This window comes from Gadus macrocephalus, chromosome 9 (assembly GCF_031168955.1).
Source record: "Gadus macrocephalus chromosome 9, ASM3116895v1".
Taxonomy (NCBI): domain Eukaryota; kingdom Metazoa; phylum Chordata; class Actinopteri; order Gadiformes; family Gadidae; genus Gadus; species Gadus macrocephalus.
In genome coordinates this window covers 12113517-12138681 of record NC_082390.1, presented here as the reverse complement: position 1 = coordinate 12138681, position 25165 = coordinate 12113517, and the positions used below count along the sequence as shown (strand labels likewise).

Below are 25165 nucleotides of genomic sequence, written 5' to 3'. Positions count from 1 at the left end.
AAGTGAGTGAGTGAGTGAGTGAGTGCGGCGATCTTTCCACATCAAACACCAGGGCAACAGATGATGACATCATCATCCTGAAGAAAGTAGAGAGGAGGAGGAGGCGGGGCTATTTGTGTATGTATGCTCAAATTTCCAAAAAAGAAAAAATTCATTTTGATCCTCTTTTTTAAACACTATCTGGAAGGAAGTACCCAGGGGCTGTGTGAGGGGGGTGAAGACAGTCAGTGTACCCTCTGACCCCACAGCCCTCAGATATTTACTGTATTAATTAATCAATAGATTATGATTATTGATTGATGTATGGATGCCCCCCCCCTGGAGAGAGGCTTCGCAGAGCTCTGATCTTTGAGCCCATGGTTCCTCCCCTCTTGCATAAATCTCCCTCTCTCTCCCCTACTAATGCCCTAGTGTCACACAAACAGGCTGGCTGCTATTTAAATTCAGCACAGCATCACTGCTGGCTCTGCGTATAACACCTGCATGACACAAATGCAAGGACACACACAGAAACAACTAGAACAAAACATCTACACACAGTAACCACAATGAGCAGCAGCAGTTGGAGTCAGGGGCTGAACTTGGATGGTGGATCTGGGGTAAGATTGGATTATTATGATGTGTTAAGTGGCTGGGTTCTCTTGAGTTTAACAGTTGCTTTAATAGAGGTCAATGGTAGATCAACATTCTGCAAAAGGTGCCTGCGTTGATTAGGTGGACAGTTTAAGGTCAATGTGAACGCTCTCCCCTCGCCTTCTTGGTTTCCCCTGCCTCTCTCATTATTATTCTCACTCTCTTTCTCCCTCTTATATTATATCAATCCCTCTCTCACACACTTAATCGCTCCCTCCTTTACTCTTGCCCTCTGCCTTGAGCTGAAGAGCTTTTCAATAGGACCAGGTCAGAATGTAGTGGTGCAGTCTTGTACTAAGCATATGTTATGATAGGATATGTTATGAAAGCATATGTTATGGTAGGATAGGTTATGATTTAGACACACAGACAGACGAATGGATAGATATACAGACAGACAGACGAACAGGCATCTTAGTACATACTCTATAAATCCTATATCATATGTTTTGATATGCAATGGTGTTATGTTATATGTTGTGATATTATATGATATTTGATGTGACATTATAATATAATTTATAATATAATTTATAATATAAGATCAGTTAAAGTGTCGATCTAAAAAATGGACATGTAAATAAAAAACGCTGATAAGTCACTGTCTATCCACTGATGAGGGAACACCATGATAACAGATCTGACGGCCCACTGACGAAAGCCCGTTGAATGTTACTTGAACCAAATCATTTATTTATTTATGTTAAAACCTGACATAAATATTCATATCTGTTGCCCGGTTGCAATCGATACAAAGCAGCCAGGATTAATTTGGTTGATAAATAACAACAACCCAGAAACCAGGAAATAAACTGATTTGTAAAGGATGCAGAACTAGCAACAGTGGGCCTTTAAAAACAGCTATAAAAAAAAAAGAAGCTTTTAAAAGTTGTGTTTAGGAGTATGTTCATGTGAGCACCTCCAACAATTAAAGTCGCTCATCAGGCATTAAAGGGATCCCCTCTTATTTTCTATTGACTGCTCGTTAAAAAACAATCACAGCCTGATAGAATATGCATCCGTTTACCATGAGGTGGTGGAGAACCAGGGAGCTCGAGAGCTAAGAACGCCCACATCTGACGCCCTCAACTCTTACTCAACAACTTTTCGTGCTGCGCTCGTGGCTCTACTTGGCACAGAGTTATGAAAACACATTGTGAAGCCCCCCCGCGTGTTAAATTGCACCTGAACATTGACGTCAAATGTGGAGTCGCCTTGAGTGGCCTTCGTGTGGATAATCCAATAATATGCATCCGCTCCCTCAGAGAATCCCCGGGTTCAAGGAGCCGCCGAGCACGAGGAAACCAATGGACTCCAGCTGTCGATTGAACCCTTCTCCAAGTCACTTGTGAGTGAACACACACCGGAACCTGGTCTGTTTTTGCCTAGATCTGGGTCATAGACCCACTCTACCACCTCCGGGATTATTCTGAACAACCACTTGTCCACCAGGAGACTTGACCAACCAGGCTGACCGCACCACTGGATGAACACAGCTCTGACCCTCAACAACCAATATGGTTGTTGTTTTGGCAGACGTTTAAGATCACAAAGGACTAAACTGTGCTCAGTGGGTTGAACTATGATCACAAACAGCACCAGAATCGTCCTAGCAGGTCTGGGGGCATCGGTGGCTGGGGTGTCTGTTTCGTCCGTCTCTCGGCCTTGAGGTTTGTGGAAACTCAGAATCAACAGCGTCTAATTAACTATTTGCAACATCACATTTATTTAACAAAAAAAAGTGCATTCAACCATGAAGATACAACCCATACAACTCAAGGATCTACTATCGACTAAAACTGACTACCAAGTTACTTCCGTTAGAGAAAATTAACTCAATTAAGACAGAAGCACATTTGTACTGAAATCATGTCCTCATTCGTTTCCACAATTTGACTTATTTCTAGTGTGATACGTTTCTTGCTTGTGCTATTGGGGGGCTTGAATATTAAGCATGGGTGCTCTGAGTTTACAGAATGCACACACAAAAGGCAAGCAATATGGGATATGGATGTAGGGTTCACAAACAGTAACTGATGACCATACAAACATCTCTGAGTCACATAAATAATAATCACTCAACAATAAACACAGACCTCCGCACACATCCCAGTGAACACACCACTCCTACACGGAAATCCTGCAGGCGAAGCTGAGGCGAGTTGTTCTCCGAGATCTTAAACGCTGAGCTATCAATCTAATGGCACTCATGAGCTCCTTTCAATTGGTCAACAACTTATATCCATTGCATACAACTGTTAACAACGAACCACAACGATACGAGCCTCAGTCCGAGGCAACGAGAAAGATTAGAATGATAATAATTAATAAAGACTCAAGAGATAATAAATGGATCGGCTTCATCCATTTATGCTCGAACATTGCAAAGAAAATATCGTTTGACAAATATTATAACAATTCTGTATGCATCAATTACATTTTCTCAGAGTAAGAGTGCTAAGCATTAACAGTTGGATACCCGCAGCATTGCCCATACTTTCTAATGATACTTATTAAAACATTAATAAGGCGCTGTGCAGCTAGGTGGTGTAATTATTCAACTGTATGAAGCAGTTTGAATCTAGAGCCAGGGCTCTGAGGAACTGAGATGAGATATCACAAGAGCTAGATGGGTGGCTTGCTCAAAGCATGGAACAGCATGTAGACTCCAGACATAACACAACACATTGTATGTCAACAGCGAGAGAGAGAAAGAGAGGGAGAGAAAAAGCAATCCAAGCATCAAATCAAGAGTAATTCAACTGTCATGACTCCTGGAGAAAAGTTACAAGCAACATGACATTACAAATAGTCTGTCCTCCTGCATCACCTGTAAGTTACACGTACACACTCAAAAACCCACGCACACACATGCAGATGGATGCTGACCTGTGGAAGATGTGCTGATTCAGCTGTATGTGTGTGTGTGTGTGTCTGTGTGTGTGTGTGTTCATGTGCAGTGCCTTGAAGGTAGTGTATGCCAAATGTGTGTGTGTGTGTGTGTGTGTGTGTGTGTGTGTGTGTGTGTGTGTGTGTGTGTGTGTGTGTGTGTGTGTGTGTGTGTGTGTGTGTGTGTGTGTGTGTGTGTGTGTGTGTGTGAGCGCATGCGTGCATGCGTGCTTGCGTGCGTGGATGCATGTGCATGTTCGTCCGCTGCGTCATGGTATCACCCCTGTAAAAACCCCATCCGGGTATTGGGGTACATCTCAACTTCTAACGATCAGCACAACAGTGGAGCAGCTGCTGCTCCTGAATCCCCCCCCTCCCCTATCCCCCCCCAACCCCCCCTCTCCCCCTTCTCCCTCAAGAGCAGCAGGGGGTCCTCGGCGTCAAAGCAGTTTCCATGCCAACGGCCCACGTCCTCCTGCTGCACCAGTTGAACCCCCCCCAGGGCCACACCCTGCCCACCAGGAAGACTCCCCTCTCCTAGCAGGCAGGGCCCCGACCAAGTGTCAGCTCTGTCAGTGCCCCAATAGACAGCGTGTGGCATCCGCTCCTCTGCCCATATAAACGTTAAACAATCATTAATGTGATCCAGAGATCACAACGTCTGCTCCGGGTCACCCGCGGCAGCAGGGAGTGGTAGCCTAACATTGCGCACCGTGTGTGTGTTATTGTGAGGCGACGGTATTTGTGTGCGTATTAATTATGACACGCTGCTCGGGGGCCAGGAGCTAGGGCGGCCTAGCGTGTATTATCGTTGTAAGCCGAACAAGGTTCCCGATAGGACAATGAAGACAGACTCGACATTATTTAATCCTTCAGGGTGTGCAGAATGCTGCGGAGATTAATCAGTTTGTGTGTACAATATTAGTGGCATAATAGAATACATTCTGCGTGTGGAAATTGAATTATTCATAATCATTCTTTTGTACAAATCTACTTGTTGTTGAAAATTGCCAAGATTAATAAAAAAATAGAATAAAGTGTGTTTGGACTACTGGCGGATTTAAATAACAGGGCTGTAAAAAGAGTGTTTGCGCTGCATGCAGCAGTCCGCCCAGCTCTGCTCTGAAGCGTGTTCCAGGACACACGTGTTTGACCAATCACAGCAGGAGGGCATTCTGCACCCCGCCGTTCACCATCGCCAAGATGCATTTTTTATCCCTCCATCACAATGTGATGCTGCTCTCTATATTTCTCTCTTTCTCTCTCTCTATTCCTATCTCTCTTTGTCTATCTCTCTCTCCTCCATTTTAAAAAAATACATAACACTGATCAGGTGGTGCTGCTGGCATGCTGTTGACAGATAAATCAATCTATTTCCTGCATATCTTAACACAGAGAGCGAGAGAATGAGATCGAGTGAGAGAGAGAGATGGAGAGAGAGAGCGATAGCGAGGGCAAGATGGGTGCAGAGAGGGAGACAGTGAAAGTGTGCATGCGAGAAGGACTGTGAATTTGAGAGGTAGTCAATGAGTAACAGAAACAAATTGAGGTAGACTGACACACAATACATATTTTTAAAAAAATCAGTGTTAGAGGCGAGGTGTTAAAACAACAGCAGAGGTGGAATGATTCATTACAGTGGCTGTGGCTTCCCAGACACCTGTCTGTTAGTTACAGTATGTTCTGTAGACGGGGTGTTAGATATGCTCTGCAGAGCAGAGCAGAGGGGTGGGGTTAATGATATGTGGTGTAGGTGTGCTACTGGTACAAACATTGTAGATGAAGGGGGAAGTTGTGACAAATGACTTGCACTCATCCATGAACAAATAAACAAAATGTGTGTTGCAAGGTCAAATGTGCGCACGCACACACACACACACACACACACACACACACACACACACACACACACACACACACACACACACACACACACACACACACACACACACACACACACACACACACACACACACACACACACACACACACACACACACACAGTAACAATATATGCATAGTGACAAAATATACAACATAGTAAATTACAATTCTTATCGAAACAAACACCTTTAAAGGCTTTGAAGGTGTTTGTTTCGATAAGAATTGTAATTTAATCTGGACCTTCAAATGATAGGTCAAGCAACCTTAATGTGATGGCTTTCACTTTCACTAATTTTGCGTTCCAATGAGCTCGTTGTCTGACCCAGGTTCTACACAGTGCTAGTTGGGCGTCATCACTGTTGGAGCTACCAGGTCCTGGATGCAGCCCATTAACTCAGCGATCTGAACACAGAAAAGAGTGGTACCAAACCTGAATAAAGGCTCTGCTGGTTTTGGGGCCGTCTACTGACCTCCACACAGCGAGGACAGCAGCACATTCCCCCATAGCTTTGTTTTTTATATGACGAAACAATGACTAGTAACCAATATAAAAAGAACAGTGCATATCCAGTTGCGCCAAACAATTAGTTGTAACATTATTTGTAAACAATTATTGTATTGTGTGTCGGCAACAGCATGTTGGGTCTGTGGGACAGAATTAGCAACATGTTTTCTGTGTGTTTGTATTAGAATGTTGTCTGTGTAAGTATAGCATGTTGGCTGTGTCTGTATTAGCAATTTGTCTGTGTCTGTATTAGCATGCTGTTTATGGGTCCGAATTAGCAATGTTTTCTGTAGCATGTTGTCTGTGTATGTATTAGCTTGTTGTCTGTGTATTTATTAGCGTGTTGTTTGTGAATGTATTATCATGTTGTTTGTGTGTCTTTATTAGCATTTTTTGTTTTTCCATATTAGTATGTTGACTTTACGTCTGTACTAGTATTTTGTCTGTATAGCTGTACAAGCACGTTGTCTGTATTGGCATGTTGTCTCTACGTCTCCATTAGCATGTTGGCATGGTGTTAGGATTAGCACATTCAATGTGTTAGCATATTTTGCATCTATCTGTATGAAGCACATTCAGCCATGTTTCTGTTCGGTCTGAATTCTTATAAATCTGTGTACTATTGGCACAGCATGCAACCGTCTATTCCCTCTTATATTTATTGCAACGGATGCTTGCTCACTTGAAACTCTGCCAGTGGAGCTGGCATCGCTGCAGCTGTTTACTTCTTACTTCTTGTTGAAACCACACTTGAAAATCTTCACACAAGTCTGAATGCAGTAAACCAGGGGGCAGCCATCCAACCACATACTAATAGGGCTGCATTGTCGGGTGAACTCTCTCAACACTTCATCCAATTACATGGAAACATCTCATTGCCGGGGAACGCTTGGCTAGATTCTTCACACTTTCTGACCGATTTTGCCAAAACAACTCCCTTAAAGAGAGACTTGTTTGACCGCTTTATCGTAGTTGTAGTGGTGCTATCCATTCATGGTTCAAGGGTCAGGCTGAGCTATAGAACACAGACAAAGGGTGAGCAGGCTAGTGTGACGTGGGTTTGTAATACCCTTAGAGTCAGTCACTGTGATAAAGGACCATAGAAATAAACTCATTAAACTAAAAGTTCAGTCTGATCACAACCAGCAAAATACCTTGCTTTATTGTAGAATAGCGCCGTCCAAGCAAAATATTTCCACTCTAGGGCCAATCAGCCCAACATCACAAGCATTTAAAGGCGAACCTTGAAATCAATGTTTGGTGGTTACGTTTGGTTCTTGTGTATAATACTTGTATTGGCGTTCAGTACCTGTACATTTCTTAGGACTTCCGGGCTTCTTGCCGTGCATCCCAAGCTTGCATCCAAAATTCTCCTCCCAGAATTCCGCAAACCAGACGTTCCGGCGGTTGTTGGAGAGAGAGCGGCTCCTGAAGTAGCGATCGAACGCTGGCGAGGAGAAACAACAAGAACATCAGAACCATCAAACAAGACACCAGAAAGGAACACATGGATCTCGTGGTCAAGCCAGATGATTGTTATTGTTTCTACGAGCAGGGAAAAGATGCAGCATATTGTTCTAGTAAATAGTAATCCCAGCTGCAAACCGAGGTGTTTGTTCGTTGCAGATTAGTGTTAATAATAAATATTTCAGAGGTTCATTATCGCCATAGGGAATCATGAAAGAAAACTACTCTTTAACTATGAAGGGGATCAGTATAAAAAGCATAATTTGTCTTTGTACATATCTCATAGTAATTTTTGCTTGAAATCCAGCACTTTGTTTGGGAGAACTACAGTTGAGTGACAACAGTTCCTTTGAGGACTAACCACCCACCAGCTGTGGAATCACTGCCGGCTCTAGACCTTTGATGTTATTGTTCTGTTCGTTTTCCTAACGGCATTGCAGGAATTAAGTAGCAAAATACACAATGTATAATAATTTCAGCTGGGCGATAAATGCGATAATAATGGTGTTAACACAAATTAGACTTAATGCCACACATTATTTTGATGCATTATGCAGGTACTATCCTTTTAAGACGGAACATAAAATTTCAATGAGAGACAAGCTACACGGTGTGAAGGAGCAGAACCTTGTTGCCTGATGGCAACTAGCAAATATATGAGCGGATCATGTGACTCAAAACCTATTTTGCACAAGACGAATTGTGGAAAAATGTGCCTACATTATGTTCAGTCACTGAGGCAATTAATGTTTATCCTGCATTTAACGTAATTCCTCTATCGCCCGACTCTCAATAAAGGTAGCCTACACTGAACCATAAACATATAGCCTATATATGCCTCTCACTGGAGGGCAGGCTTCCCTCACCCCGTCTGTGGTTTTAGGTTTTAGGTTTGTGTATAAGAGTAGTCCAATACTTGTCATTATTGACAAATCCCCATGTTAGTTGAAACTATTGAAATATCGATAAGCTCATAGGATAAGGCTGCTCCCTGCTAATTCCTCCTGCTTTATGTGAAGCAAACTGGGGACTCTGCGGCTTCAATGAACAGCTCTCTAAACAGCATAACCCAAGCAAGCCAAACGTAGCCATCGCACTTAAATGTTAACTTAGTTCAACGGGAAGCAAAACAAGGCTTTTTTTCAAATCTAGAATATAACAGTGCTATATATATATATATATATATATATATATATATATATATATATATATGGCTGTGAATTGTTTCATATTTTTGAACGGATTCACAGCCCTAATAATAATTCAACCATGTATTTATGCAATATTTCTGTAACATTTACAGAAAAAGCGCCATGGCAGTTGCAAACCGTGAACTTTGCATAAAAGATAAAATATTGAAAGCAGGTACAGCAGAGGTTTGAAAGGATCGAGAAGAAATGCAGAAAACCACACAGGCAGAAACAAAAATAACAAACAGACAGGGGCACAAGCTAGGGAACACAGATTAACTCCAAACAGGTGGCACACATTTGGCTATCGAGACAAAAATAAGACACGCGGTTCATGTGGTGCAAGCCGCTCCATTCACTTTTAGCGAGTGGGTGAGTGACACCAATGGCACTATTCAAAATTGACTGTTGATTGCTGCTTTTTTTAATGTACGTTTGCCAAGTTGATAATGCCATGCATTATTTGCGATCCCTGCATTGAGAAAAATAATCAGCCAACCAATGTGAGATTACAACACTGGCAGGGTTTCTCAAGGGTCTTTCACTCAAGGTGTTTTTCTTTTCTGATATATCTTTTCTATTTTCAATTTTTTCTATCTATTTATTTTCCCTACAGCTCAAAGTCACCCATTCATCCTGTAAGTTTTCTTTTCTTCAAAGCAAAAGCGAAGTCATAATTGCAGCCTAGACTGATACATAATGATACCAGGCAGCGAGGTGTAACCAACATCAAAACAACCATCTAACACGGATGAGGTCGGTTTGAATCAAGGTAGAAAAATATAAGGATCCAATACCTATTCAGCGACCACTTGTGCCGAGTTTAACAAAAGACAGACATGGAGATGGCATGTTTTCTACTGCCTCAAGTTCCCCTCTACCGCAACACTTGACAGTCCATTTGACAGTCCATTAGTGACTTACTTAAGTATTGCTATTCACAAAAATTACACCTGAATGTTATTTAAGGTTGTTTTAGGGAGAAATAACTCAATATATAACAATTGCAAAACAATGTGGACGAGTATAATTTTCTCTCTCTCCCTCTGTGTGTCTACGTCTCTCTCCCCAGGTGAGGTGTGCATAGCCACGTCTGTGTGCCTACGTCTCTCTCCCCAGGTGAGGTGTGCATAGCCACGTCTGTGTGCCTACGTCTCTCTCCCCAGGTGAGGTGTGCATAGCCACGTCGGGAAGGTCCCCAGATAACCCCCACATAACATCTACAATTACATTTGAGTGGTTCTAACATATTACGTACCACCATGGTTCGTCCTTTAGTGTCATGGTCTGTCTGTTTCCTTGTCTTGTTTTGGTGTGTTACCTGTTTTACTTTGGTATCGGTCTTGTTTCTCCCCATGTCAGGTTTCCCTCCTGTGTGATTACTGCTCCCTCCCCTAATGTGTTTCAGCTGTTACTCGTTGCGTTCCCTGTGTGTTTGGTATTTAAGCCCTTGTCTTTCCTTTGTTCCTTGTCGGATCATTTTAGTTTGTGTCCTGTGTGTTCCCAGTGTTCCCAGTGTTCCCTGTGTTACCCGCGTCACCCGTGTTCCTTGCCTTTTGAGTTAATAAATTATCTTTTTATTGAACTGTCTGCTATTGGGTCCTACCTGCCTGCCTGCCACCCGCCAGCCGTGACATTTAGCAAAGAAAATGTATATTGTTCCCTTATGTTATTATTCAGATCATCAACACCATCAAAGGTTGCCCTGTTGCTTTCGTTAACTTGTTATACGGACAAAACACTTTGAATTACGCTAGTAATGTTTAGAAGGTTATCTACAACTTAATTTGAAACAATAGTTTTTTTATTTCACAATTGATAGTTAATACTAGAAAAAAAGTTTGATATTTTCAATTGTGTCAAACAATTTTATACAATGTTTTTTTACTGTTTACGCTGCGGTTGTGCACTGTTAAACTGTTGACTTAATCCTACCACTCACCTTTATAGCCCTGCATGGCACTTCTCATGCCTCTATCTTGGACCACCCCTGACCACACCAGTAGACCCCTTGCCTGAAATCCCCCCGAGACAGGGCCTTCTCTACTGCTGCAACCCATCAAAGGAATTATCTCCTGGCTGATATCCAACCTGCCCACTTAAAAACAAACAAAACAGTTTTTGATCTCATGGCTGATGGCACTTCTTATAATTTTGATTTCTTCCAGCTCCTCCTAGAGGTCTTCTCCCAATCAGGGCTCCTGTTGGGAGGTATAAAGGACTTCACTCTGAACAGTACCGCTACCACCACCACGTCTCCTCCTCTGGACATTTTTAGTTTAGGAGATTATTACTGCATTTTATGAATAAACCAATGTCTTCGTCACACTCCACTATGGGTTGGTTCTCTTTACGCACCGGGGTGTTACGCTGGTTACTGATTAGAACAAGAAACATGGCCTCACTTCTCACTGATTATATAATCAAACCGATAAATGGGGGGGGCATTAACGCTGCCAAGGTTAACTCTCCCCACTTGGGCGCTTATAATGCATGCACTTGCAGAAAACGTGTCCACTAAACTTGCTGGTGTGCTAACCAAATGGGCAATGGCTTGGTCATTGGTCACGCACGTGCCGCCCTCTCTCCAGGCTACAATCTTTCTCTTAACAGTTTCCTGTCTGTCTTCACTGACCTGTCACAGGGCACAAAAGGCCGCTAAAAACCTATAAAACCTTCAGAGATATCCTGCCCCCTCACAGTTTGAAAACCTGGAGCATGTCAGGAGGGGGGGTGAGAGAGGGTGGGATAAGGGGGGATCCTCCTTGTCTCACCATCCACTGAGGCTCTCTTTGGCAGGATGGTGATAGCCCCCTCAGCAGCCTTCTCCTGCCCGACCACCGGTGAGATCTTGGAGCCCCAGCTGTCCGAGCCCACCCACAGAAAGTGACCCGACTGGTTGTTCCTTTTGGCCGCGTCCAGGATGCGTCTGCCAGACAGAGAGAAGGAGAGAATCAGCCATAGGGAGTGATAGAGATGAGGCCCAGAGAGAATCAACCATAGGGAGTGATAGAGATGAGGCCCAGAGAGAATCAACCATAGGGAGTGATAGAGATGAGGCCCAGAGAGAATCAACCATAGGGAGTGATAGAGATGAAGACCAGTGTTCAGCTTTTATCTGAACACCGATGTTTTAGGGGAAAATGCATGAGGGCACTGTCTACGTGTATGTGTGTATGTGTGTGCGTGTGTGTACGTGTGTGTGCATGTGTACGTGTGTGTACTTGTGTGTACGTGTGTACGTGTGTGTGTGTGTGTGTGTGTGCGTGCGTGCGTGCGTGCGTGCGTGCGTGCGTGCGTGCGTGCGTGCGTGCGTGCGTTCGTGTCTTGTTTCTACCGGATGTCGTCCTCATTGGCGAACATGATGACAGCGCGGGCGTTGGGGGTCTCCATCAGCCGCTGGATGGTCTTATCAAACTCTCCTGGTCGCGGCTCCCTGGGGACCTTCACAGACTGGGCTATACACACCCCACCTGGGGAGAGAGACACACAGAGGGAGAGAGAGAGAGAGACTTGATTACATTTACTGCTTAGTGTGATGTACTGGCCTAGTCTTTTGCTGGCAGCCACACGTACACACACGCACACACACACACACACACACACACACACACACACACACACACACACACACACACACACACACTCACACGCACAGACACACACACACACACACACACACACACACGGTTTGCTGGCTGCCATTCCAGACAGCCAGATGTGCTCCATCCATCACGTCAATTGTAAACAAACAGCAGTGTAAACAACAACAGCAACGGACTCAGGAACTTCCAGACACCCTCCGGAACCCTCCATCATGCCAACAGGTCTCCCAGAGCCCTCATCCTTCCCGCCGCTACCCTCCATTTAACTCTCGCTCACAGACCTGTCGGACCCCCCCCACAGACCCAACAGAGCACTCAGAGGAGGGCACCCCGACCCATCGCCTCTTCATACCAGACACAGACGAATGTATTCAAAGTGGCAAAGAGACAGGTAACGCCAACTCGCAGTTTAGGGAAGTTTTGGGGGTATGTCCAATGGCACCCTACAGTACCCCTCGACTTCAGCCCAGTTTAACTTTAGGCTGGTCCCACTTCTGCAAAGAAGTTGATATTCGTTTTTTAGTTTCTCTGATGAATACTGCGATGTCATCAGCATATGCTGTCAGGCTAGCGAATACCAGCCTCAGAAATAGTCCTGGCAGACCCGGTGTGAGCTTGATTAGCAGTGGATCGATTGCTAGGGTGTAGAGCGCTGCAGACGATTGTCATCCCTGAAGGATCTCTCTCCGGGCCGTAAACGGAGGCCAAGTCCACCCCCCTCTCAAACATGACAGAGGCCCCCTCTGTCATGTCAGGATGACAGAGGAGGAGGATAAATAAGTCTGTCACTTCGTCCGTGAAATTAATTCAAAGCCAAAAGTGTTTTCATGGTCAATTGATAAAGGCCCTATATTAAATTTCTTTTATAGTGTATTCAGGCACAATATGTTTGACTGCAATGCATATAAGTGTCCATACACTGTTCTCTGCTTGAAATACATCTGGATAAGATGATAAAGTCTGTGCACATAAAATATAGTTTTTTTTAAATAGGTCTTCTGCTGTTTGGTAGAAGTGCATGAAGCTCAAAGGTGTTCCAAGTACATTTAAAATGTAAATTACAAACAGTGTTTATATAATTTCCAAGCAGTTCCAAGAAAAACCCCTAGGGCTTTGAGGGGACTCCATCTAGTCCACTTAGTCCATCTAGCAGTAGTCCACTTCATTACAATAATTGACCAACAGACCAAATCCACTGAGTCAATTCTTGCTGAAAATGAGCAAAGAAAATACTGTGTGTATCTGTAATAATTTCACACAGCAGTGTTGAATCACTATCAACAGAAGAGACAATCATATCGTTCATCCTCTACAAGTACCTGACCACGCACACCTGACAACACTAGCCCTGTGAGAGCTCCGCTCACACACTCGCACACAACACTCACATCCACTGACAGAGAGAGAGACACACACTGAGAGAGGTAGGGAGAGAGGTACCAAGAGATAAATATGGAGAGGGACATAGACCCGCGGACAGAGAGACTGAAAGACTGACAGCAAGAGAGACGAATAGAGAAGAAACAGAGAGAGAAAATAGAGTCGAAGAGAGAGAGACAAACACAGAATTGAGAATTATACATAAGAGTGGGGCAGAGAGCGAGGGAAGAGTAAGAAACAAGTGTGTTTGGGGATCTAGAAAGTCTCACATTAATTATTAATCTAGAGCCTGGTAATTGTGTGTCAAAGAGAGCCAGGACGGCGTTCATGTTCTTCTAAATGGACAGCCTTTCTGCAGCCTCTGCGGATTAAAATACACTTGTCTTACATCCACTCAAAACACTCAAACACGCAAAATCAACAGTGGATACTGTTGACCCTCCCAAACACCCCAAAACAACTTACTCAAGGAGAAGCAGACACCTTTCACGAGGGGAGAGCCCAAGGATCGTGCAAGGGATCACCAGATTCCTGCTCGAGTTGAAGTATCGCGATCAGTAGCAACGAATACAGCAATAGGAGAGGCAGCCTTGAATTATCATCATCTTTATTAAACCAAATCTTGACTTGCAATATCTTGAAGTTTGAGCGGCATACCGAAGCAAAATATGTCAACAACGACTTAAAAAAAAAGGAGAAATTAATTAAAACCGAGAAAATATAAAGAATTCTTCTTTTTGTTTATAATGCAGGTTTAACAAGATCGTATCGATCATTGAGTCTTGATTTTTCATGTTTTTTCACCATTCGGGATGAAGCGGCTTGGGGCACAACACAAAGGGCTGAACAAGGGTTCTCTTGTATACTCAAGCAAACACTTTCCTCTCTCCCTGAAAACACTCATAATCGCATCATGGGGACTCACGGCTGCAATGTTATCTTCTGGAGGAAGACCTGAGAGTGCTGTTGTTGTGCTGGAGGGATTCTCCAGGGAGGCGCCTACGAAGCCGTGGACTTAAAGTAGTTTTAAAGTACTACCAGTCAAATCAAAACCGCACACTGGCTTTTTCCTCTTTAATTGCTTGCGGTTTGGTAGCTGTGTCTGCCCATAGGCCCGGCCGCCCGGGTCAGGAGAGAAGCAGGGTGCCAGCGGAGAGAGCTAGGGTTGGTTTACTTGTCTAGAGTGCTTAGCCAATTAGCAAATGCAGCGTCCGCTCACGCAGGAAGGCAGAGCTGGAAGAATGGACTGATTGGTATGTTATTGCATAATCAATGAAAAGTTGTTGAATATTTAGTGGGAGGAGAAACAGCGGGAGGGGGGGGGGGGAGGGCAGAAAACTGGCACCATCAGCGGTTTTCTTTGTGAAACTGAGTTTGATCAGAGTTTGATCCAGCCCAGCTTTGATTAGGGCTGAATCATAAGATTAAAGCAGTGGAGGGTTACTAGGTCATTTACAGGCCATCTCTGTTGGGATGGAGCCCCTGTCACTATGCTCCGACTCGCTTTCTATTCCTCAACTGTGTTCTGTTTTTTCTTTTACTGTTTACCGGCTACTGGCTGGGACAATTAATTCGATGCTACAGTGTTCTCTTTTGTTCAATGTTTTGCGCACAGAGCGAAAACAAATATGCATCTGTGCTTATGAGATTCAACAAAATGCAAGGACTGTTAGAGACCATTTGCTGCACTCAAAACAAAGTTATTTGATATACAGCAGGATTGTGAACTTCCAGTGTTTTCCACAAGAGAGCTATCACTGAATAACTCTGTTACTTCGTTACCCCTGGGCTAATCTTGGTTCAAAGCCAAAAGCTCAAGTTTACACCCACTAAGGAACAAAAGGGACCACATTTGCTCCTTCAACCTCAACTCTGAACACCCGGAAGACAGCATCAGGTCTGATTATAAAAAAACACAGTGCACGACCCACCGACTCAACACCTGAAGAACAGGTGGAAACCGCTCTATAGCACAAATTGGAACTATCGTAGGCATTGTATGGCCTTTATAACCACACCATTAGAAAATCTGCCTACTATTCTGTCAAGAACATAGCAAGAACGGCAGAATTTATGGGAGGACCAGCCTTCTTACTGTTCCCAGGGTTTAAACCAAGCAGAGGGGAGCAGTATTACGTTTTAATCGACTGCCACTTTAGCGAACAAACGTCCGGAACAACTGCAGTCTTCCTCTACACTTCACAATTGTTTGATCTATAATTCGCTCTCTTAAGATCTTAGATATTATTTTAAGTTTATCTTTGAAACAATTGTCTTTTAATGATAGCCCTTCAATTATTTCAAAGCGTTATTCTTCTATGTCAAGCCCTTTGTGTTATGGCCTTGTGCTTGAGGGGGTACTTTATAAACTAAACTACATTGCCTGACCCAGCCAGTGTCACAACACTGTGTTAGGTTCCATCTAGTCAGCCCGCAGTCTGTAGCTCGGGTTACCCAGAGACACTCGACACATCCAGCACTGTAGTCTGTTTGGGTTGAGTGTTGGGGTCCGAGGCTTAGTCAGCGTACTGTTTATCAGACAGTATTGTGTTGCGTGTGATAGCATGGGGCCGGGGTTCTCAACAAGCTCTTCAACCAAAGAGGCACCCGGACACCACAGCTCTCCTGCTGCTTTCATCGACTGCTACCCACGATTCAGGCCCTCAACACCATGGTGACGCGACTTTGCACAAAACAACATTTTAATGAATCAAACGTATGTCTCTTTGAAATGGCTGGTTTACCCTTTCAAGTTGTTTAATACATGGCACATGGTACATTACTGGCAGTAAAAATAATGAGATGATGCCGGTGTGAATAGGGTCTTTGGGATTGTTCTTATGTTATTATTGGGTGAAACACTGCTCTACACAACAAACAAACCTTCTGTCGGGCTCACAACCCAGACACTGGACAACCACTCTTCTCAGACGAACACAGTCATGTAGAGTAGGAGCTCTCTCCTTTTTGGTTTGCTGTTTAATATTGCAAAGAGAAAATGGCAGCAAAATGGGCTCCAGCGACACCAAAGTGTTTGATTTCTAAAACTGCTGGCATTGGCCTCTTATTTCCAGGGCATTAGAGTAAGCAAGGCAGTGAATATGTGAGTGCGACAATCTTCTCTAATGTTCCCTAGAGGTGCAGGACATCGTCAAATTGTTCAGGGGAAATACTCCTTTTGAAACATGCCGGTCTTCCGATAACATGGCAGCGTTTACCATCTCGTACCCACGGTCGCATTATCCTCCATCTGCATGCCAATGAGGGGGCCTTGGCCGTCCCTACGCCCTGATAGATGCCGTGAACACGGGGAACGGGACCTCTCTAATAGCTTGTTCCATGGCACTTATCTGGCACTCTTTGGAGCGCGCAAACCATTCACTTCCATGTATAAGGAGAGAGCTGGAAATGTCACAAAGGCACTCAGATAGCATGACGTGTGGAGGAGGGGGAGGAAGCCATCGAGGGTTGGCTGCTGATGAGTCCTGAGTGACCGCATCACAGATTGACAATTTTCCGGATTTATTCATTGGTGTGATTGGAGCCGCAGTAATGGAAGCGGTTTTGAGTTGTTTTGTCACCAATGCTCTGCATGCCACATACCCTTGTATGGATTGGAGGTGCTCTGGACCCTAGTGTATTTTTTTTGAGAGGAAGTCCATGTGTTCACACTCCATTGGGGTTGGGACCCAAAAAGTCTCTAGTATTCGAGAGTGCTGAAGACTGAGCCGCTGAAATATCAGATTCAAACAATTACAATTATTCGATTGCAAATTATTTGAGGAGCCCGAGTCGGGGAGAAAACAAGCTGCCTTGCAAGAATATTAAGTTCTCAGCAAACAGCCATCTGATCCTCAGCGTAACCAACACATCTTTTATCTAAAGGGCAGCCCGGTGAAACCCTTTCAGGTGCTCTGGACACGCACCGTCCATGTGTCCAATCTGATAGCGCTGATGGAACCGTGAGATTCAGACGACAGCTAGTCATAGTTCAAAGTGAAATCAATTTCACTCTCCAAGCGTCTGAAACAAGTTGCGCCCCTAGGGAGCAGCCAGCGAAAGCCTGAATCCAGCACTCTGACGTTAGATTATGTGTTATTACGGGATGTTTGACCCAGGGAGCCGACAGTAGTAATAGCCCTAGAGCTACACTATACTTCATCTCTGCCTTATCTCTGTGAGATTGAACAAGGCTGATCCCGCTGCAGTCAACATACGTTTATGTTTGGTTTACATTACTTCTGAGGTTCCCCACTATAATTAGTTAGTTGATTTATACCCTGCTTGGAATATGATAAAAACAAATAATGATTGATGTGAATAAAATGTATAATAAAGGTAGACAGAGGGCATTGGGGTCCAAGGCCGGAAACTTTGGGCTGGGAAACACCCTAACCACACGACTATCAAGAAGACTTCTTAATGTACCGTATTTTCCGGACTATAAGTCGCGGTTTTTTTGTAGTTTGGCTTGCCCTGCGACTTATATTTCCAAGCGACTTATATGCCAAAATTGTGCGTACATAATCTTCGGCCGCAAGATGGCACCGTCATTCATTAGGCCTACAACTGAACGCTGCAAGCCTACTGCACCACCGAATAAATTATATATAAACTAGACCGTAGACAAAACAAAAGAGAACAAGAAAAAGCTATACTGCACAATTTAAACTGCAGATTATAAAGTATGCAGCCGAAAACGGCAATCGAGCAACAGAAAGAAAGTTTGGGGTGAGTGAAAAACTTGTCCGGGACTGGCGAAAAGCCGAGGAAACTCTTGTTTAAATGTTTAAAAATAAATGCGACTTATACACCGATGCGACGTATATATGTTTTTTTCCTCGTCATGGAGCATTTTTTGACTGATGCGACTAATACTCAGGAGCGACGTATAGTCCGGAAAATACGGTATGTCTATTTCTACCAATGTCAACCCTAATCCGGACCCTGACTTTGGTTTTAAGATGTCTATACATTAAAAAAGGAAGGAATCAAACAATAAAGAATTTATCAATCTAAATGGCAGTTTCTCGCCTTGGTTCAGTGAAGCCTGCAATTTGGAATTTAATCGATCTGAAGGTCAGCTCTGGTAATCCATATTTTGGTCAGAAGAATTATTAAACAGAAAAATAACCCAATTTGGTCTTTGTGAAGAGTCAATATCAAAACACTGCCCCCTAAGCTTTGGTCTTTCCCGGTCCTTGGTCCACTGCTCTTTGCAATCTACATGCTTCCTCTTGGCAATATCATTCGCTATTCATATTGGATCAAACAACTCCCAGATCCAGAAGGTTGAATATTGCTTGACTGCAATTAAAGATGGATTACCCAAGACTACTTGCAGCTTAAGACAGGGAAAGTGGAGCTGATAACCATTGGCCAAAGCAACAATAAACCCAATTTGAAGATGTCACACTGTGGTTCGATTTTTTTTTAAATCCCACAATTCCTGTGTCAAACATCTTGGTGTCCTGTTCGATCCTATGCTTTATTTTGATCAACATGTAAAAATAATAACCAGAAATCAATTCTTTCATCCAATAAACATTGCTTAATCAGACCATGGTTATCCGCAGCAGATGCAGAGATGCTCATCCAAGCATTTATATCGGCTAGACTAGATTGCTGTAAACACTGTTCATTGTTTACTGAACTGCACTACGACAAAGGCTCCAGCTTGTGCAGAATGGTGCTACTAGACTCCACCAAATTTTAGCACATTACTCTAATTTTCTCCTCCCTCAACTGGCTCCCAATAACTTTTTTCTGCCCTTTGAGGGGCCCTACATTAGGGGGTGTCATAAATATATTGCCTGTAAAGCCCTTTGACACTGTATTCCTGGGTACACACTAGAAAATATTTATAATTTAGAAAACGCGAGGGACCCCACAATTTATGACAGATTAAGATACCTTTGACTCTAGTCGTTTAGTGTGTGGAAATAAACTATTATTGCAACACAGCCTACCACACATTAACCGAACAACCAACTCACGATTTTCAAATCCTCAGAACTCTACAATCTCGCCATCAAAATCGTGACTTTAGTGTGAACAAACCTGGCGGTCGGGAGGAGCTAGGTATACTGGCTTTTGCAATCGTTTTTTGGGAAAGATCTTAACACTACAAACAGTTCCCCCAATTCGGAAGGCCACTTGTGCTTTTGCCGCCAGGGCATCGAATATGATTATTTGTTGAATTGTTGGTATGAAGGTAAATTATCGTGGCTCCCAATTAGCTATCATCTGTCGGCTATCGTCGTCAGAATCAATTGATCCTGATCATCCTCGGCTGTCATCGGGGTTCCCCCCAACTACAGGATATCGGATCGAATCGGTGAGGCCCAGATCGTAAAATCACTCTTACCATGCACCACAGGATAATCCAGCAATTTTTTGGGGTTGAACCATCCAAAAATTGGGCCTCTTAGGGTCGGAAGGGGGCGCAAAATCTGGCTAATTATCCTGTAGTGTGTACCCATCATAACTGTAATTAAGCGATAAGGCATATACAAATAATATTGGACATGACTTGCTTCTGGCTCTTGAACCAGAAGCAATGATTTTTCAAGGTTCAACGTCAGTATTGACACAGTCCAGACAGACAGACAGACGGACGGACATTCTGGACTGTTAGTATTCCACAAATTAAACAGTAGAGAGATACATAGATGGATAGAGTGATTGCTGGATAGAGAAAGACAGAAAATAAATTGTGAGTACACCACACATTAGGCTGCTAATGTGGAGCAGGTGAATGCATGGACGAGCTCTGGCAGATGTTCAGCCGTGAGCGTGACCAAACTATCTCTGATCAACACATTTTTGCTGGGATTTTAGGTGTACATAAACACACACACACACAAAGTGGGTATTACACATTGTCTAAACTCGGATGCGCAATACAATTACCTGCATTTAAGCATGCATTACACATATACTACAACTGTGACAAAAAGACTGACACACACACACACACACACGCACACACACACAGTACAGCATAGTATGAGGACTAACATACCAAGCATAAAACATGCATGTGCTGGTATTGAGATGCAAACAGGTATGTTCCTTTATGTTCCATGCGACTCAAAGCTGAGAGACGGAGGAAAGCTTCCTCCGTCACCAACAGCTACACACCACTACCAGGCTCAGCATGGAGACAGGGATTACATGCACAAATACAAATACAAAATACCACATCATCTCCCCTCTCTCTCTCTCTCTCTCTCTCTCTCTCTCTCTCTCTCTCTCTCTCTCTCTCTCTCTCTCTCTCTCTCTGTCTCTGTCTCTGTCTCACTGTGTCCCTCTCTCTCTTGGAGAAACTTCCCTCCAACCTGTTCTATACCACCACCCACCCAGCCGGCTGTTACCACAACTGTTATCACAGGAACCCCAATGACTCATCGTATCCGCACAGACGCACCATCCAAACATACAGACAGGTCAGGACCTTCACTGGGCTGAGTCACACCAGCGGCAGCTGTACGGTCCTTACTGTGTTTCCTTTGGTGATTTCAGGCTGGGAGACTGGGATTAATAAAGAACACTGCAAAAATGCACACGCACACACAAACGCACACACACACACACACACACACACACACACACACACACACACACACACACACACACACACACACACACACACACACACACACACACACACACACACACACACACACACACACACACAAAAATTAAGACCTGTAGCTGTCAACTATAGCTATGTTTCGGCTTGGAATGAATGTTCATATTTCACAGGTTTCGCAAGGATCTCTTCCTCTAGGGTTTGATCAAAAGTTATACCTTTATATTGAGACCTATATAAGGCCTACCTAAAACCGATTTCTCTTAGCTCCTCATCAACAACATGGTTTGGTAGCAATGTGGAAATACATCATTTTCATTTTGACAGGGGCTGAACATGGACAGTTCGCGACAGGAATGGATGTGATGTCCTTGGTTATTATGTCAACTATTCTGCCACGCCGGGCGATTTAGAGGCCTTTGAAAATGTAGCAGCCTTTCAGAACGTGTTACATGGATTCAGTTAACTGCTCGCGATCCTGATAAATACAGTGAGTGGTGTGATTGCCAGGAAACCAGATAGAAAGGCTTGGTGGAAGGAACTGTAATCTCGCTTTTATGGTGAAAGTAACTATGGCCTTGTCCATGCTGTGTTTTTAAGAGTTGACTTGGACACATAGTGATTAGAGGGGTTTCCCCTGTAGGCTAAGACCAGTTCAATGCAATTGATGCTGCTGTTGTTTCTACACTTGTTGCTTTCACACAAACACAGGGATCTGTTATTTAGTCCTCTGAGAGGGTTCAATGTCCGAGTCTGCCCCTGTCCATTCAAGCTACACCCCTGCCCCACCACATAAGGTGATCAGGTCAGGCCCGTCTGAGCACTCTCTTGCCAGACCTCATGTCTCCTCATGTCGAGTAAAAGAGAGGCCCTTGCAAGCTCTTGGATAGTCGGGTCGCTGTTGGTGAAGCACACACACGCACGAAGGGACCCACACACACGCACGCACACACACACACACACACACAGCATCAACCACACAACAACATTACCAGGCTCATTATCAGTACACAGTTTATGCGTGTGTGTTTGTGTGCGTGCGTGCGTGCGTGCGTGCGTGCGTGCGTGTGTGCGTGCGTGCGTGCGTGCGTGCGTGTGTGTGTGAGAAAATGTGTCATCATCTGACTCTCTGTTTAGTTTCCATTCTCCACCTCTACCAGATACCCTCAGACCCTCCCCCTCGCTTCACAGACCATGGCTGTTTCCCAATGTCAAGGAAGCATGCTCAACGGCCGCCCTTTTAAGGATGCTACGTCATAGAACGCCGACAAGCACTGTTCCAATGTTGAGGACACTCGAAAGCCGCGCCATTTTTGCGTCCTTTGTTTTTGAGAATTCCGAGATTTTTCAAGGATGCATCGCTGCATCCTAGACGAGCCAAAACGACCCACAATCCTCTGCGTTCACTGGGCGGGTTCTTGAAAATGGCAGAGCAGTACACGTTCAAATGAAGTGAAGTTATATTTGTTTTCAGAAATATTTTGTGCCGTATTGCTTTTTATAGATTCATCATGTTAATGCAAATAATCAAGCCTAAAGACCTGTGCCACTTTTCAAATGTTTTTGCAACTTAATGATACGTTGCTATATTTTGCATGGACGTAGCTGGTTTTAAACACCACTGTCACCAATGTCAATTTAATAATAATAATAATGCATTGAATTTATATAGCGCTTTTTCCTAGACACTCAAAGACGCTTTACATTGAAGGGGGGGACCTCACTCACCACGGTGGTGAGTGAGATTTACTCGCTCACAAGATTACATTATTTATGTATACCTATTTATGCTTGTGTTGAATCGTTTTTTTTAGGGTCAGCCCAGCAAACGGAGGCTTTTGTGCGCCGGGTGGCGCGCAAACATTTGTTTACCGGTGGAAGGAATAGTGCCACTATCCAATGTTGTAAAATTAATGCACAACCGATCATTTGCAATGTTTGTAATTTTTAATGAACGTATATAATTGTATTTTATATGATATACTTATGTGTTCAAACCACTGGTAGATTGTAGGCATATATGAATGAATGAATCAGATCAGTTAAATAATATATCCAAATAAATACATTTTTATCATCTCTTTCTTTGTCTTTTCCCCCCTGCATAATAGTAATCAAACGTACTGTAAATGTGATGCATGAATTAAGTTCTCAGACAATTTCACTTAGTTTTATAAAAATTGAATGGATATTCCTTTTAATAAAGACGATTCTATCAACCGCAACAAAGCTTTTGTGACTTCCCCAAAGAGGCTCCATGCGAAGGAGACATGACCGCATTCATAACAGACAAAAGTCAAATAAATATCGATCAGCTTGATTGCTGCCATGTTTTATTCATAAGCGCACATGTGTTTACAAGCGGACACGCAGTATTAAAAAGAGGAAGCGGAAGCGCTCCCACACTACCAAGTCGTTCCCAAAGTCTGAACGTTACAAACGCTAGGAAGCACTCGAGCTAGCACTCTAGTCTCATCTCCATAGGACGCGACTAGCAAGGACGCGTCCTAGCAAGGCTGCAGCCTTCACTTTGGGAAGCAGCCCGTGCCACTCTCATCTGCAATTACTTCATTCCCCTCACCTGAGCTTTTTGGAAATCTTCGACCTGCCCTCCTTAGTCTCTCCCCATATTTACCCCACTCTCTTTGTTCCCTTGTCGGATCGCTATTGTTGCCAGAACCTTTGCCTGCCTAGTTTCTGGTTGTTAGCCTTTTCTATGCCGGTTCGAAGAACTACGATTTTGAGTTTTCTTTATTGAAGCCTTTTTGTTTCATTCCTGAGTTGTCGTTCTGCATTTGGGTTCTATCCCTTTTGTTTCAGCGGCCCTGCCAGCACCGGTCGTAGTAGTTGTAGTATTTTGTGGTCAGATATTCAGACACTAGGGGATACACAGCAGCCTGTTATTCAAAGGCATGCACTGCAAATGAATTATGGGGAATTACTAATAACTGTTATCCTTAATAACTTCCTCTTGAAGAGAGTCTAATCTGGACCCTGCAGTGAATGTGTAATCTGGATCCTCACTCACACTCACACACACACACACACACACACACACACACACACACACACACACACACACACACACACACACACACACACACACACACGCACAGTCAATTAACATTTGATCTAGTGGGAGGATACTGAACCATAAAGCTGTGGATGCAGACCACCAACTGTGCTGTTCTGCCCTGAATATGGGATGCATTTTTCTTTATTTCGTACCAGTTTAAGGGCAATTAAAAGGGTAACGAGGGCAGAGCTACAGGGATGAGGGATTGGTCTCTTACCAAGGCACACTTTTACTCTATTTTTCCCAGAAGGAAAAGGAGTGTAAAAGCCCAGGGTGCACATCCCGAGATCATCATACTTTGGATTGGATTCATTGGTCAATATCATTCCAGGAATATTTGGTCTCAGGATTTCACTCTATTAAGTATCGCCAGCACGTTCATGATGGTGATTCCATAACCAATTCCATAACCTCAACTCATTTGTTGGCCTCCCCCCTGAATACACCGGGACAAGTAGATACTCTTGAGTAATGAGCTGTCAGCCCATTCTCTCACAGAAGGCCAGCAGCTACTTGTATTTAATTACAACACGATGAGTTGAGCAGTGGTTTCCCTTCCTCCCACATTGTCTCTAATATCAGCCACTGTTGTTGTCCCTCCTGAGGGATCCATTGACTGCAGCTAGACGAGGCTAACGAAGGTGAGGTATCTCTATGAGGGCAAAACGCAGCTCACATCGGGGTCAACGGGAGCCCGGCTCGTCGCCGGATCCGCGCACACCAGCTGACAGCTGACCCGCATTTCCCTTTCAATGAGCGGCGGCGACTGCTGAGCTTGCGGTAAAACCCTTCCTCATCCAACCCCAAGGGTCAGTTAGTTGTCAATGGCAGTCGGCCCTCCTTAAAAATCTTTCCCCTGGCATCATCGGACAGAAAATCCCAGACCATTGTCGAGATGTTATCGGTGATCGGATGTGCATCGGTTGGCAGTCGAGCCCAGCC

At 43.9% G+C, this 25165-nt stretch overlaps 1 protein-coding gene across 1 annotated transcript in view; it reads right to left on the bottom strand.

Annotated features, from left to right (window-relative positions):
* Positions 1 to 25165, bottom strand: part of LOC132465063 (metabotropic glutamate receptor 8-like) — a 93847-nt gene that overhangs the window by 16429 nt on the left and 52253 nt on the right. Inside the window, exons 4-6 of the mRNA XM_060061758.1 lie at positions 11906 to 12041; positions 11343 to 11497; positions 7221 to 7358 (exon numbers count right to left, since the gene is read on the bottom strand). Coding sequence (XP_059917741.1) covers positions 7221 to 7358; positions 11343 to 11497; positions 11906 to 12041 — 429 coding nt within the window. The remainder of the gene's footprint in view (positions 1 to 7220; positions 7359 to 11342; positions 11498 to 11905; positions 12042 to 25165) is intronic.